We start from the raw sequence: 14,283 nt of genomic DNA, 5'->3' as shown, positions 1-14,283 counted from the left end.
GTTGCGTCGTAAAATTCAACACATCACAGTAGTTGATTCAACAGCTTGTGGATTTTCAAGCTTGTAAGACAGCAGACGTCAAAACCATTTAACTCCCAGTTCAAACCCGGAACCGAAACCTCCGGCCCGGTTGAGACCGGAACGTTTCACATCTGTATTTCAGTGGTCGCATTTGTTCTCAAATCTTCAAAAACAAACAAAAATCAACAAGATCCATTCATTGTCCACGGTACGGCTTTTAAAACATACTGAAAAGGAGAAAAGATGTAACACTTTTTCCCTTTTACACTATAATCATTCCTTATGGTAACTTATTTTGTGTTTTTGAAACGTTTTCTTCCGCTGCACTGGAGAAAGAGATTCCTTTTAGCTTTTGTTTAGTTTGTGGTGGGCACATTGTGCTAAAGCTGTTTGGTCTCCTAACAGATTGAATTGAGGCCCAGATTGTTTCTGGCCAGAGCCAGAGTAGCGGTGAAGAAAATCTCATTTCAACAATCATGGCCAATTTAAAAACCTTTTTAATACAACGCTTAAATTGTTGAAAGGCAGTGTTGATTATACAATTTAAAAATGGTACTTCTTTTTTTTTTACCATTTTACTTTTTTTGTGCAGGTAGAGCAAAAAAACAACAAATTCACTCTTGAAACCTTTTCAGATCAATTAAGAAGTTCCTGCAACCAGCAAAACAAACTCCTGCTTGGCGCCTCTTGCTGGCTGGCTGGCTGGCTGGCTGGCTGGCTGGCTGGCTGGCTGGCTGGCTGGCTGGCTGGCTGGGCCCCAGAAAATGAACGACGATGACAAATAAAAGCTATGCTTCAAAAAAAAAAAAAATTGCTTCAAATCACTGGCCAGCCAAATGATCCTTCATTGTAGTCAAAGCCGGAAAAATAAAAACTCAGAGAACGCCTCTTCTGCTGTTTTGTCTCTTTAAATCAAAGCTTCTTTTTTTTTCAAAGTGACACATTCTTTCACTGCTCACACTGCTGACACTTGGGGTGGTGGCGGGGGGAGGGACCGGGGCTGGGGGGGAGGGGGGGGGGGTGTCCTTCCACGTCCGTCCCTCCGTCCGACGGGAGGGTAGTGAGCGACGAGGCAGCAGGTTGGAGGAGGGACACAGGTGACGAGCCTACATCCTGTCCAAGCTCTTTACATTCAATATACAGTAAGGTCCCATGTGTCAAAAGCCAAAAGAGCAAAAGAGGAGGAAGGAGGAAGGAGAAGCAGCGGGATTAAAGGTACTCAAAGTTGAAATATCGACGGCGGCCGTGGATTTCACCTCTCCGAGGAGTCGGGATGCGAGGTGAAGCGAGGAGCGTGCGGAGGTGGAGGACGTTTCTATAGCAAGGGCTTTGGCGGGGTGGGGGGGTGTTAAGCGTTAAGGCTCACAAGTCTGGGGGAGGGTGGGGGTCGTTTTGGTTTTTGTGCGGAGTGAGTGGGTGCAGAGCGGCGGCGGGTTAGTAGGAGGAGATGTCGGAGGAGCTGCTGCTGTTGCTGGTGGAGGTCTGGGCCCGCTTGATGTAGAGGTTGAGCAGCTTCATCTGTCGGGGAGGTGGGAGGAGGAGACAGCCGCTGGGTTAGAGGAGGAATCCTCCGCTCTGCTCTGCTGGCTCGCCCTCACTCAGGCACCTGCCACATTTGCCTCAAGGCAACTGTTTTTCCCTGCCCTTGGCTGTCGCTCAGCGCAGCCAACAGCAATGTTCCACTGTGACGCCTCTCGTCTTTTCCAAATGCACATGTTGCAGTATTTTACTTTACTCTATAATATTTCACATTATTGTACTGATACTGATATGATATTGTTTGGGCTGAATTTGTAAATAAGAATCTGTTCTTAAGTGCTAGAAAAATAAATATTCATTCTCATTCAATTTATTTGTGACATATTCGTTATCAAAAGTCTACTGAAGGGCGTCTGAGTTTTGTCAGCCCTTTGCAATTGCAATGCAAAAGCTTGTAAATGGCGCCCTCTGGTGTTCTAAAACTCGCAAAAGACATCTGTATTATATATTTCTGCTCTTCTCGTGTCTTTAAAACATATAATAAATATAATAACATAGAGCTGTTTTTAAAATGAACCTTAAAAGCTGTCTTTCTTCCCTGCTTTCTACTCTAGTGCCCCACCCTTAATTCTCGCCTGCATTTTCTCAATGGAACCACCTGAAGTCATCTACCAGAAGTGCCTGTTGGTAATTTGCAGACTTGACTCTCCCAGATCTGCACACACACAGGGACAGGAAGTGCACGCACCTTGCTGCCAGTCAGCTGCGCCAGGTACGGCTTCAGCTCCTCGCCGATTACTGAGTAGATGGCCACCAGGCAGAAAACGCTGGCCTTCCTCACGCTGCTCTCCGTGTTGTCGTAGCCCTGCGACGGCAGGCAGACGGTGAGAAGTGAAAAAGAAAAGACAAAAACCTTTCTGAAGAACCTCAGTGAACGGGAGGGTTGGGGGTGCGGGGGAGGGCCCCACCTGCAGGAGCCCAGGGATGATGTCAGCCAGCAGTTGGTGCAGCGGCTCCCTGGCGATGCGTTCGATGGCCCTGGTCTGCATCTTGATGGCGGACAGGTTGATGGGGTAGTCGGCTGTCTGCACGATGGGACACAGCACCTTGAGGCACTGCTCCGGGTGGATGGAGCCCGCCAGCGTGGCCGCCGCCTCCTCCGCCGCACGCACCACCTGCGGCCGGCAAGCAGAGGGCGAGTCAGAGAGAGAGACAGAGAGAGGGAGAGAGAGAGAGAGAGAGAGGGAGAGGGGGAGAGAGAGAGAGAGACAGAGAGACAGAGAGACAGAGAGGCAGAGAAGCAGGTTCATGGATGTATTATAAGAACTGGATAATCGTACTGGTAATATGGCGACATGGCCACTTGAGGTGTTGTAACCAAAACCCCATCTGTATTTTGTATCCAATAGACCGCAGTACAAAAGGAAACACCTCTAAAACGGCTGGCAGGACGACCTTCGACCTGATGCATGGTTCTTAACAGATCTTTCTATTGCACATTTTTCAGTCGTGTTCTTTTAGTCTTCCAAATAAAAATTATAAAAGGCTAGAAAATTGCCACAAAAGAGTTTTTATATTCCCAGCCTAACGTCACAGGATTTGTCTCGGCACGTTCTGACTGGCTGATGCATCCTGATGCATTTTGGGAGTTCCATAGGCATGAAGTGAAGCGCTACATGCTCAATGGGGGTCGCGTAATGCGGAAGAGAGAAACTTTTTGGCGTATGGCGCTGGTGGGGGCAGGAGAGGGTTGGCAGTGATTGTGGCGACGGACTCACCTCCTTGTGCGAGTCCTTGTGCGCCTCCAGCGTCTTCATGATGGTGAGCTCGGCGTAGTTCTTGAAGCGGGCCGGCTGGTTCCTCAGGATCTCCTTCAGGACCCGCAGCGCCAGGGCCCGGATGGTGTGCTGCCACATTCACACACACAAAAGTCGGTTGAGTCGTTGTTTTTTTGGGGGGGTGTTTGGGGGAGTTTATTAGTGAACCCTCCTCTCTCCCGCACTCACGTCTTTGTCCCCCAGCGTCTCCAGCAGCAGCAGCAGCATGGTCTTGAAGTGCTCCTCCCACACCGCCGGGCTGTCCTCGCGCGCCACCTTCAGCAGCTCCAGCAGCGTGCCCCGCCGCTCCTCGGGCCCGCGCTCGCAGGCGTGGCCGTGTGACAGCTCCTTCAGCAGCGTCCCCACCAGCTCCTGCTGCTCCGCCGGCCCGGCTGAGGGACAGAGAGCAAAGGACCGAGACAAACTGAATGACCTTTTGGGACGAGCGGTGCGGTTTTCATTATTAGGGTCTATGAGCTTTGAATGCAAATATATATACACATATAAACATACATATGTTCAAAAGCAGCACAAATATATTTTATGGTAAAAGGACTGCACCTATATAGCGCTTTTCTAGCACCTTTATGGTACCCCAAAGCGCTTTACAAAGGCCTCTCATTCACCCACTCACACACACATTTACACACCAATGGACTAGGATGGATCAGGATGGAGCAGGATTTGAACCGCCAACCTTTCAGTCACTGGACAACTTGCTACCTCCTGAGCCACAGAGGCCCTTTAATATACACAGATACACACATATATACATATATGTACACACACACACACACACACATATGTATATATATATATGTGTGTGTATATATATGTATATATGGGTATATGTATACATATATATATATATACATATATTAAGGGTGTTAACTCAACGCCGCTTTATCGCCGACAATTTTTTTTATCGCGCGATTAACGCAGACGGTGCTTTTTGAACCTTTGGCCGCTCCGTAGATTGTGGAAACGGGAAATGAATTGACTCACAGCACACAGTCACACGCTTGCAGCCGGCTTGTAAGCACAACAAAAAAAAAGAAAAAGACACTGAGCGTAGATGAGCACTAGGAAGGACTAACATGGATAAGGCGTCGATTGTAAATGGAAAGTTCCACTTCAAAACCCTGCCAGATGGCAGTCTTGACAGGACAAAAGTGATATGCATTTACTGTAAAGCTGTATTTAGTTTCCACCGGAGTACGAGCAGTCTTACGTTTCACTTGTCTGCGAAGCATACAGCTGACGCGGAGAGCCCTCCGCCCCCTTCTGAGGTAAAGCAAACCACGTTGGATGGTGTGGCACGGAGACCACTGGCCGCGTCCACCACACGCCAACTTTCAACAGCGGGGGCTAAATGGGTGTGGCTACGGCTTGCAGGCCAATTAATGTGGTGGAGGACGAGGGTCTGCGCGATATCATATATATTATACTGACTATGGATGAATATGACACTGACTGGATGATTATGGCACTGACTGTGGATTACTATGGATGCTGAACAGCTGTTATAGGCTATACTGCCTAACTGCACTATATCAGTTGAGTCCTGTACTGTATTGCACTGCCCCCTGTTTAATGCACACTTTATTTATAGTTTTGATTTAATTTAATTTATTTTGTGCATCACAGTTTGATGCAATGCATAAGTGTCATCCTTTTGTCTTAATGGCTGCTGAAAAAAGGGGATGAATAGTTCAAGTTGGAGTTGAAAAGTAAAATAGAGAAATTTTGGTAGTACTAGTAATCATTACTTTGTAATGTTACAGTTATGCCCATCTGTTATCTTTGTTGGGCTTGAGTTTATAATTATTTTTTTTACCCTGTGCATCTTTTGTTTTGTTAGTAGTACTTGTCATTGCTCCAACACGAATAAACATGCTGCATTTGCTGAAAGCAAGTATTTGCCTACTCCCATGTTGATATGATTATTAAAAAAAATGGAAAAATATCAGTTTACGGTAGATTTAGAGCAGATAAAATTGCGATTAATCGTGAGTCAACTATGGAAAACCATGCGATTAATCGGATTAATTTTTTTAATCGACTTTTTACAGTCGATTTACTTTTATTTTACACATATATACATGTACATATATGCATATACACACACACACACACACATATATATGTATGTATATATGAATATATATGTGTATATATATATATGTATATATATATATATATATATATATATATATATATATATATATATATATATATATATGTATATATATATATATATATATATATGTATATATATATATATATATATATATATATATATATATATATATATATATATATATATATATACATATGTATATATATATATATACATATGTATATATATATATATATATATATATATATATATATATATATATACATATATATATATATATACATATATACATATATATATATACAGTTGTGCTCAAAAGTTTACATACCCTGGCAGAATTTATGATTTCTTGGCCATATTTCAGAGAATATGAATGATAACACACAAACCTTTCTTTCACTCATGGTTAGTGCTTAGGTGAAGCCATTTATTAGCAAAAAAACGTGTTTACTCTTTTTAAGTCATAATGACAACAGAAATTACACAAATGACCCCGATCAAAAGTTTACATACCCCGGTTTTTAATACCGTGTATTGCCCCCTTTAACATCAATGACAGCTTGGAGTCTTTTGTGGTAGTTGTGGATGAGGCTCTTTATTTTCTCTGATGGTAAAGCTGCCCATTCTTCTTGGCAAAAGGCCTCCAGTTCCTGTAAATTCTTGGGCTATCTTGTATGAACTGCACGCTTGAGATCTCCCCAGAGTGGCTCAATGATATTGAGGTCAGGAGACTGAGATGGCCACTCCAGAACCTTCACTTTATTCTGCTCTAGCCAATGACAGGTTGACTTGGCTTTGTATTTTGGATCATCATCATGTTGGAATATCCAAGTACGCTCCATGCACAGCTTCTGGGCTGATGAGTGCAAATTTTCCACTAGTATTTTTTTGATAACATGCTGCATTTATCTTGCAATCAATTTTGACCAAGTTTCCCGTGCCTTCGTAGCTCACACATCCCCAAAACATCAGCCATCCACCTCCATGTTTAACAGTAGGAATGGTGTACCTTTCGTCATAGGCTTGTTGACTCCTCTCCAAATGTAACGTTTATGGTTGTGGCCAAAAAGCTCAATTTTGGTCTCATCACTCCAAATGATTTTGTTCCAGAAGTTTTGACGCTTGTGTCTGTGCTGTTTAGCATATTGCAAGCGGGATTTTTTTTGTGGCACTGGTGTAGTAGTGGCTTTCTTCTGGCTAATTGACCATGCAGCCCATTTTTTTTTCCAACTTCCTCCTTTTTTGTGCATCTTGAAGTTAACATGGGTTTTTGATAATAAATGGTTTCACCTAAGCACTAACCATGAGTGAAAGAAAGGTTTTTGTGTTATCATTTATATTCTCTGAAAAATGGCAGAGAAATCATAAATTCTGCCAGAGTATGTAAACTTTTGAGCACAACTGTATATACTGTATGTGTATATGTATATATATAATACATATACATATATAAATATATACATAATGTTATTTTATTTTATTTTTATTATTATGTTTTTTCTGCTACTCTACAGATGGGTGCTTCTTCTTATTAGCATTACCTGCTTTTGAAATGTGATCTGAGAAAACAGTAGATATGATTAACGTGATTCTGTGTGTATGATTATATATGTAAATTAAATAAAAATTAAAATAAACATATTTAGATAAATTATATATATAAAATATGTATATATGTATTATATAATATATTGTGTGTCAAATATATATTGTAGAAAAATATAATAAAAATTGAACTTCAGTCATGAAGTTTGTTACCTGGGAAGCTTTTGGGACTCATGATCTTATTTTCAACACTTTCTTGGCGGCCACCTGAGAAAAGGAAAAGAGAAACATTGACTTAGACCAGTGGTTCTCAAACTTTCTCTGTCACGCCCCACCTTGGAGGAAGAAAATCTTTCATTCACGGCTAGAAGCCCCACATTTGAGGTGGCTGTGTCTTGAGGGATCCCTATGAACCTGCAAGTGGTCCAATGTCTCTAGGACAAAGCTGACTTTTGACCCCATAGACTTGCATGGCATAGACCAAACTTCCACTCAGACTCGCACGAATACAAGACGAGTCGTAGGATTTTCACCGTCTCGCAGCTGCTCCGCCGTGTCCTCGTACAGTGCCTCCTTCAGGGCGGCCTTCTCCAGCGCGCCCACGCCGTCGCTGTAGTTGTACGGGTTGTAGTCGCGGAAGCGCGGGCCGGCGAAGGAGCGCGGCGACGGCGTGTTGAGCAGCGACGTCTTGTTGTCCAGGGCCGTGCGGCCGCCCGCCATCACGTCCGAGTCCGGGGAGGAGCCCACTCCGGACTGCGAGACAATGGAAAATTGGTAGGGTCAAACCGTGGCAGTGTTTCCACAGTCGCAGCTGCTGCTGCTGCTGCTGCTGCTGCTGCTGTTGCCCTCACCAGGCCGTCCCTCTTGCCGTCCCTCCTCAGCGGCTCCACCAGCTCCTCCTGGCTGCGGAAGCTGAAGTTCTGGATGGCCTCGGTGACGCCCCGCAGCGAGCTGTAGATCTCCTCCGAGTTCAGGTTCTCGCTGTCGTACTCCAGCATGCTGCGGGGAGGGGAGGGGTGAGGGTGGATCAGATTAGACAAAGAGAGAATTCTCTCCAGGACGACATGAGAGAATCAAAGCTCCACATTCCCAGACATGGACTGGAAAAGCCATCGTTACTCCAAAAATGTGCTTTCATTTGGGAGTCCATGGCGAGGAATCGGGCCAGATGGCGCTCCCCGGATGTTCTCTGGATGTTCTCCAGACAGGAGGTCATGCATGTTGTGCAGGCTGATGACGGTGGAGACAGAACACCAGGGCGGGACGGTTTTGGGGTTGAGCGATATGGAGGTTTCACAGGGAGTTTGGGGAAGAAACTACCAGTCGGCTGATCTTTCGAGAAGTTAGAACTTCAGCAGAGGTGGGCAGTAATGAAGTACAAGTATTGTGAGACTTTACTGAAGTAGATTTTTCAGGTATCTGGACCTTACTTGAGTATTTCTTTGACTTTAGCTCCCTACATTTGTACACAAACATCTGTACTTTCTACTTCTCACATTGGAAAAACACATTTGCCACTTTTGTGTTTAAAAGATACAAATTCTGTTAAAATGAATTTGTTGTTGTTGCTTGAAGTGGTGCTATTTGAACTATGCTGTTGTATAGTAGGAGATTATTTTTGGTCACTTTGGGGTCACTCTGGTCAGTTCACTCCAGATAATTCTGCCACAACTTTTGCATTTTTTTTCTTAGGGATTGAGAAATGTATTGTTTCATTAATGGCAAAAACAACTATCTTACAATTTACTCAAGCCCATTTCAGAACCTTTCACTTTTACCACAGTACTTCTTTACACGAGCATCAACATTTTTACTGAGTACAGAATGCAAATACTTCTGCCACCTCTGAACTTCAGGTTGGTGCGACATCTCCCACCTGCTTTGACTTTTCTTTTCTTGCTTTCTTGGTGAACAAAGGTTCAACCAGCGATGATCAGAAAACTGCAAAAACAGGGCAACTAACAGTCACAAATGGTCACTCTGCTGTGAAACCCCGTCCATGTGGTGACGAAAGACAGAGAGAGGAGAGGAGGAGGAGAAGAGAGGGGGCGGGGTTACCTGGGTGAGAAAGCTCGCCGCACTGCCTTGATGGAGGCGGAGGGCGGAGGAAGAGGGGAAGGGAGGAAAGGCGGAGGAGGAGGAGGAGGGAACTTGGGGAGACCGTCAGCGCTCCAACCCCTCAGCCGACTGCAGCCAGCCAGCCGGGGAGGAAGAGGAAGAGGAAGAGGAAGAGGAAGAGGGTCCAGAGAGGAGACGTGGAGGTGAGAAGAGGCGGGGCATAAACAGAAGGAGGCGTGTCTTTTTGCCCCGCTCAGTGTTAGTACAGGGTTAGGTGAGGTGACAGAGACAATCCCCACTTGGCCCCGCCCATTCTGCGGGCCGCCGGGTTACCTGGGAGAAAGGCCTCCATGGGAGCAGTTGGTGGGTGACGTCAGCGGGCTGCTGCGGTTGCCCGCCGGCCGAGGGGTCGTCGTCCTGGCCGCCGTATTGGCTGGAGACGCCTGAGAAAGAAGTAGGGGGGTGGGGAAAAAAGACGATTCGAATTCAAATCACGATTGTCAACGTTGTTCGATTCGGTATCAATTCTCATTTTCCAAAAATCTATTTTCTTCCCCGAGCTCCCGGCAATGTGTATGTGCCTTCTGTGTTGCCGTAGGAATTGCGCAATAAGCAGCACCTTGCCGTGTTTCCGGTTTCCACTAAAAAGGAGGGGGAAGAAAAAGAAACTGAATCGCCATGTGAAACCATTTGCTTGCACACCGCATTTTGCAGCGGGTCTGCATTCGTCTTCCAACGTGTAGAATCGCCACACAGCCGACATACTTGGTTTGCTTACAAATGTGGAGACGTGCGGCCGGCCGAGCGGAAACCTTCAACTTCAATAAGTCCCATCCGTTCGGAGCTCGGCAGAGATGAGTGTCTTATTTATACATTGCGAACTATAAATGTATAACGTGATGAATGAATGAATAATTTTTATTTCGAATAGCCTCTGTGCACATCAACAAAACAATTTATGCAAAATATATTATATATATTATATATAATATAAAAATAGTGTCAAACATCCAAGAAATAATAATAATAATAATCATAATAATAATTATGAACATATATAGCATATTCATATACTATTATTATAAGATCGGATCAGGGATTTTGAAGGCAGATCGGTGGATCACCGATCTAATAAAATATGCTAAATAACTTATGGTAATGTTTGAGAAGTGGCAGGTTCTGGCACAGACTGGCAGCTAGCCTAAGCCTACCAATTGTACTCTATTGATGTTACAGTCACAGAAGTTTTATTACTGTAATTTATTGTTCTACTGTAGTTTATTGTTACTGAGTGAGAAGTAACTGAGCATCAAATTCAAGGTCAGGTGTTAAAATGTTTTGGTCTTTGGTTTTTGTAAGCGTGAATAAATCAGAAAACATTTTGTTGCCTTGGATTTACATTTGTGTGTTCACATTACAATCAGTTGATAAAACATTGTCCTTTACTATTATAAAAGCTTTTTACAAAAATCTATTACTCTGCTTTCAAGTCACCAGACTGAGGTACATCCTGCTGAACTCCTATGTACTGAATGAATATGGAGTCATTTTGAATCGGAAAAAAAATCTATTTTGAATCAAGAATCAATTTATAATAAGTAAGAATTATAATAAGAATCCATATTGAATCGAATCAAAAGGACACCCAAACATTCGCAGCCCTAGAAGCAAACCACACAGGAGACCCACGCTGGGTGAGACACGTCGCGTCGCTTGTCTCTATATGTGTGTGTGTTTTTGTGCGTGTGCGTGTTACCATGGTGATGCCACTGCTGGCGCTGGCGTTCCTCAGGTGGTTGTGCAGCAGCTTGGTGGTGCCGTCCTGGAAGGTCTTGGGCAGAGCGCCCAGCAGCATGGTGAACTCGGGAGTGTTCAGCTCAAACAAGGCGATCAGCACCACCTGGGCCGCCTGCGCGCGAGAGAGAGATACACACACACACAAACAAACACACAGGCAGTTATTGCTCCGGTTGCGGCATTTTTCTTTTAAAAAAAACATGAAGCAAATGCTTTCAATTGATTTCTCAATCCACTAGGGGGCACTGCAGTGTCTGATAAAGCCGATTCAGCCACTCACATGACTTGGTGGCATGATAATAAGCACAGCGGTATAAATACAGTTTTGTGACTTAAATAACACAACATCAGTTTATTATGGGATGTTTGGAACGCTGTAAAGAAAGAAGGAAAACAAGCACTCTCTAAAACTCAAAACAACCTCGAGGTGCAAGGCCCAGGTTAAACTGTCAAAAAATTTGAAAAGGCCAGCAGCACTCAAGCGTCCATCCAACTAAATTTATTGTCCTCACTTGGCAGGCGCAGGACCAACAAACAGACGTATTTCCACAGACGTCGTAGGACACACTGAGGAAGTCCAGTCGAAGCGTCTGTGTTTGTTGGTCCTGCGCCTGCCAATGAGGAAAATACTTTTTTTTTTGGATGGACACTTGAGTGCTGCTGGCCTTTTCAAATCTTTCAACATGTTTGGAAAGCTGTTAATGGATCATTCCTCAAGCACATTTTCAAAAAGACAGGCACTTAAAAACAACTTCCATTTGCAAGTTAATATTCTGAAACATTAAAACCAAACTTTGATTCGTTTAACTGGAAAAAAACAGAAAGAATATTTGCAGCAAAAAGAGTTTTTAAAAGTGTGTGGACAGTGTGTTTGAAGGTAAAAGGAGACCAAACATGAATGAAGCCGCAGGTAAATCAATCAATCACAACGGAAAAAAAACAGAGAAACTGAACTTGTTAAAAAGTGTTTGCTGCATTCAAAGCCTCCTGACTGGAGGTTAGAGGAAGAGCTGGTCAGGAGGTCAGCAGGTCCATTCTTTGTTGACAGTCGTTTGAAGTTAATGGGCGGGGGAAAAAACTTGTAAAACCTGCACACTGTTAGTTTCCCAGATGACGGAACCCTGACGTTCCAACGCTGGCTCATGCACAAACACCACAGAAAAAGAAAACAAGGTGAGACGGAGGCTCCGTTTCTGTGGTTTGACAGCCGTGTGAGTTTCATCCAAAGGAATCGAGAAACCCCCGGCAGCTGCTTCAAAGAGCCGTTCAGCTGTTAAAAAGCCTCGGAGGGCAGCGGACGGAGGGACGGAGGGACGGACGGCCGGAGGGACGGACGGACAGTGTGTCCGGAGGGTTTCAGGGGTTGTTGGAGGTTCTACCTGCTTGCACCTCTCCTCCTGGCTGCCCTCGCCGGGCACCGAGGCCGCCGTGCCGCCTCGGCCCGAGAACTCCTCCCCTGCCCAGCTATGGAGGGTCTGGGGTGAGGTGGGGGGTGAGGTGGGGGTGAGGCGGCCATTGGACAAACAAAAAAAAAGTGAATATGTCAAACAAAGAAAATGGAAACAAAAGAAATTAAAGAATTTGAAAAAAGGCTTAAAAGGAAAAAAAAAAAGAAAAGAAGGCGCGGCGCCACGAGAGCATGAGGCTGACTGGCGAAGGCCGCCGCCTCTTTCTGTCAACACCCCCACCCACTCCGCACCCCCCTCTTACCTTGCGGACGTCGGAGCTCTTGGGCTCGGTGGTCCAGGTGATGATGCGCGAGACGGCCAGCCGCGTCTCACTGGAGTTGACGAAGTCGGCCGGGTCCATCTGCCGGGCCAGCGCCTCGATGTAGCGCAGGATGGCCACCTTCACCTTCAGGTTGGGCGTTTGCGTCTGGTCCACGATGAAGCGCATCAGGATGTTGAACTGCTGCTCGTACGGGAACGACTCCCTGCAGACGATGATGATGATGATGATGATGATGATGATGACGATGATGACGATCCTCGGCATTTAAACTCTTAGACACTATAATTTGCATTATTTCGGGCAGGTGTGAGAACCCCACCTAGTGATGTCCAGCGCCTTCTGGACCTTGGCCTGGACGGAGCCCAGCAGGTCGGCGCCCATCTTCTTCAGCAGCTGCGTGAGCAGAACGAAGAGCCAGTCCTGCAGGTCCTCCCGATGCAGCGTGATGAAGTCCACCAGGGTCTCCAGGAACATGCTGAAGACCTGAGGAGGAGGAGGAGGAGGAGGAAGAGGAAGAGGAGAAAGAGGAGGAAGAAGAGGAAGAGGAAGAGGAGGAGGAAGAAGACAAGGAGAAAGAGGAGGACAAGGAGAAGGAGAATGTGGAGGGAAGAGGAAGAGGGCAGAGGGTAAAGAGGTGGAGGGGGAGGACGAGTAGGAGGAGGAAGACACGGAGGAAGAGAAGGAGGACAAGGAGAAGAACAATGAGGACAGACAACAGGAAGAGGGGGAGGAGGAAGAGGAGAAGACGAAAAGGGGGAGGGGGGAGAGCAAAGGGAGGGGAAAGCGGAAGAAGAAGAGGAGAAAGAAGAAGGGAGAGGAGAAGGACGAGGAGGACGAGGAAGAAGAGGGGGAGGGCAAGACAAAGGAGGAGGGAGAAGGAAAAACGGAGGAGGGGGAGGAAGAGGAGAAAGAAAAGGAAAAGGAGGATGGGGATGAAGAGGAAGTGGAGAAGAAAAATGAGAAGGGGGAGAAGGAGGTGGTGGAGGTGGAGGAGAAAGAAGAGAAAGAGGAGGAGGAAGAGGAAGAAGAGGAGGACAAGAAAAGGAGAAGGAGGAAGACAAGGAGAAAGAAAAGGAGGACAAGGAGAAGGAGAATGAGGAGGGAAAACAGGAAGAGGGGAGGAGAAGGAGGAGGAAGACAAGCAGGCAGAGGAGAACAAGGAAAAGGAGGAGGGGGACGAGGAGGAGGAGGAGGAGGAGGAGGAAGAGAAGTAGGGTGATGAGGAGGAAGTGGAAGTGCAGGATGAGAAAGAAGAGAAGGAGGGCGAAGAAGAGGAGAAAGAAGAAAAAGTGGGAGAAAGAAGAGAAGAGGAGGGTAAGGGGGAGGGTAAGAAGAGGAAGAGGAGGAGGAGGAGGAGGGCAAAAAGAAAGAGGAGAAAGAGGAGAAAAAGAAGAGGGAGAGGACGAGGAAGGAAGGAGGAGGGGAGATACAAGGAGAAGGAGGAGCAGACAGGTGAGGAAACCCTGCAGCTGGATTGTGAGTTGAGCTGCGGTGAGTTTGCTGAGTCAACACTTACTCTCTGGTGTTTTGTTAAGAGTCCACAGCAAACAGCCGCCGGTCATGCAACAGAGGAAACACTGTTAGTTTGTCCTGCGGTTAGTCCTCAGCAGCAAGAGCTGCATAAAGTCCCTCGGCCTTTGCAAACATCTCAGGTTTTTTAAGGGGACGCAGACATAAGCATCATATAAGGTAAAC

General features: G+C 45.7%; 1 protein-coding gene across 15 annotated transcripts in view; it reads right to left on the bottom strand.

Annotated features, from left to right (window-relative positions):
- Positions 1-577: 577 nt before the first annotated feature.
- The window catches only part of LOC142903118 (CLIP-associating protein 1-B-like), a 35,595-nt gene continuing 21,889 nt past the window's right edge, over positions 578-14,283 (bottom strand). For 9 of the 15 annotated variants that reach the window (XM_076048577.1, XM_076048579.1, XM_076048580.1 and 6 more), the window contains 13 exons: positions 12,908-13,071; positions 12,568-12,790; positions 12,237-12,332; positions 10,817-10,969; positions 9,394-9,503; positions 7,854-8,001; positions 7,536-7,755; positions 7,216-7,269; positions 3,507-3,709; positions 3,279-3,407; positions 2,469-2,675; positions 2,249-2,365; positions 578-1,539 (listed from right to left, as the gene is read on the bottom strand). In XM_076048577.1, the coding sequence (XP_075904692.1) occupies positions 1,456-1,539; positions 2,249-2,365; positions 2,469-2,675; positions 3,279-3,407; positions 3,507-3,709; positions 7,216-7,269; positions 7,536-7,755; positions 7,854-8,001; positions 9,394-9,503; positions 10,817-10,969; positions 12,237-12,332; positions 12,568-12,790; positions 12,908-13,071 (1,908 nt within the window). In that variant the 3' untranslated portion in view covers positions 578-1,455. The remainder of the gene's footprint in view (positions 1,540-2,248; positions 2,366-2,468; positions 2,676-3,278; positions 3,408-3,506; positions 3,710-7,215; positions 7,270-7,535; positions 7,756-7,853; positions 8,002-9,393; positions 9,504-10,816; positions 10,970-12,236; positions 12,333-12,567; positions 12,791-12,907; positions 13,072-14,283) is intronic. The other 6 variants (XM_076048582.1, XM_076048583.1, XM_076048584.1 and 3 more) reach the window with 1 other exon arrangement.

Source organism: Nelusetta ayraudi, unplaced genomic scaffold, assembly GCF_046127955.1.
Source record: "Nelusetta ayraudi isolate G7.1 ecotype Tasmania unplaced genomic scaffold, CSIRO-AGI_Nayr_v1 ptg000106l, whole genome shotgun sequence".
Lineage (NCBI taxonomy): Eukaryota > Metazoa > Chordata > Actinopteri > Tetraodontiformes > Monacanthidae > Nelusetta > Nelusetta ayraudi.
The sequence above is the reverse complement of the archived record's forward strand: the minus strand, read 5'-3'. Positions and strand labels throughout refer to the sequence as shown.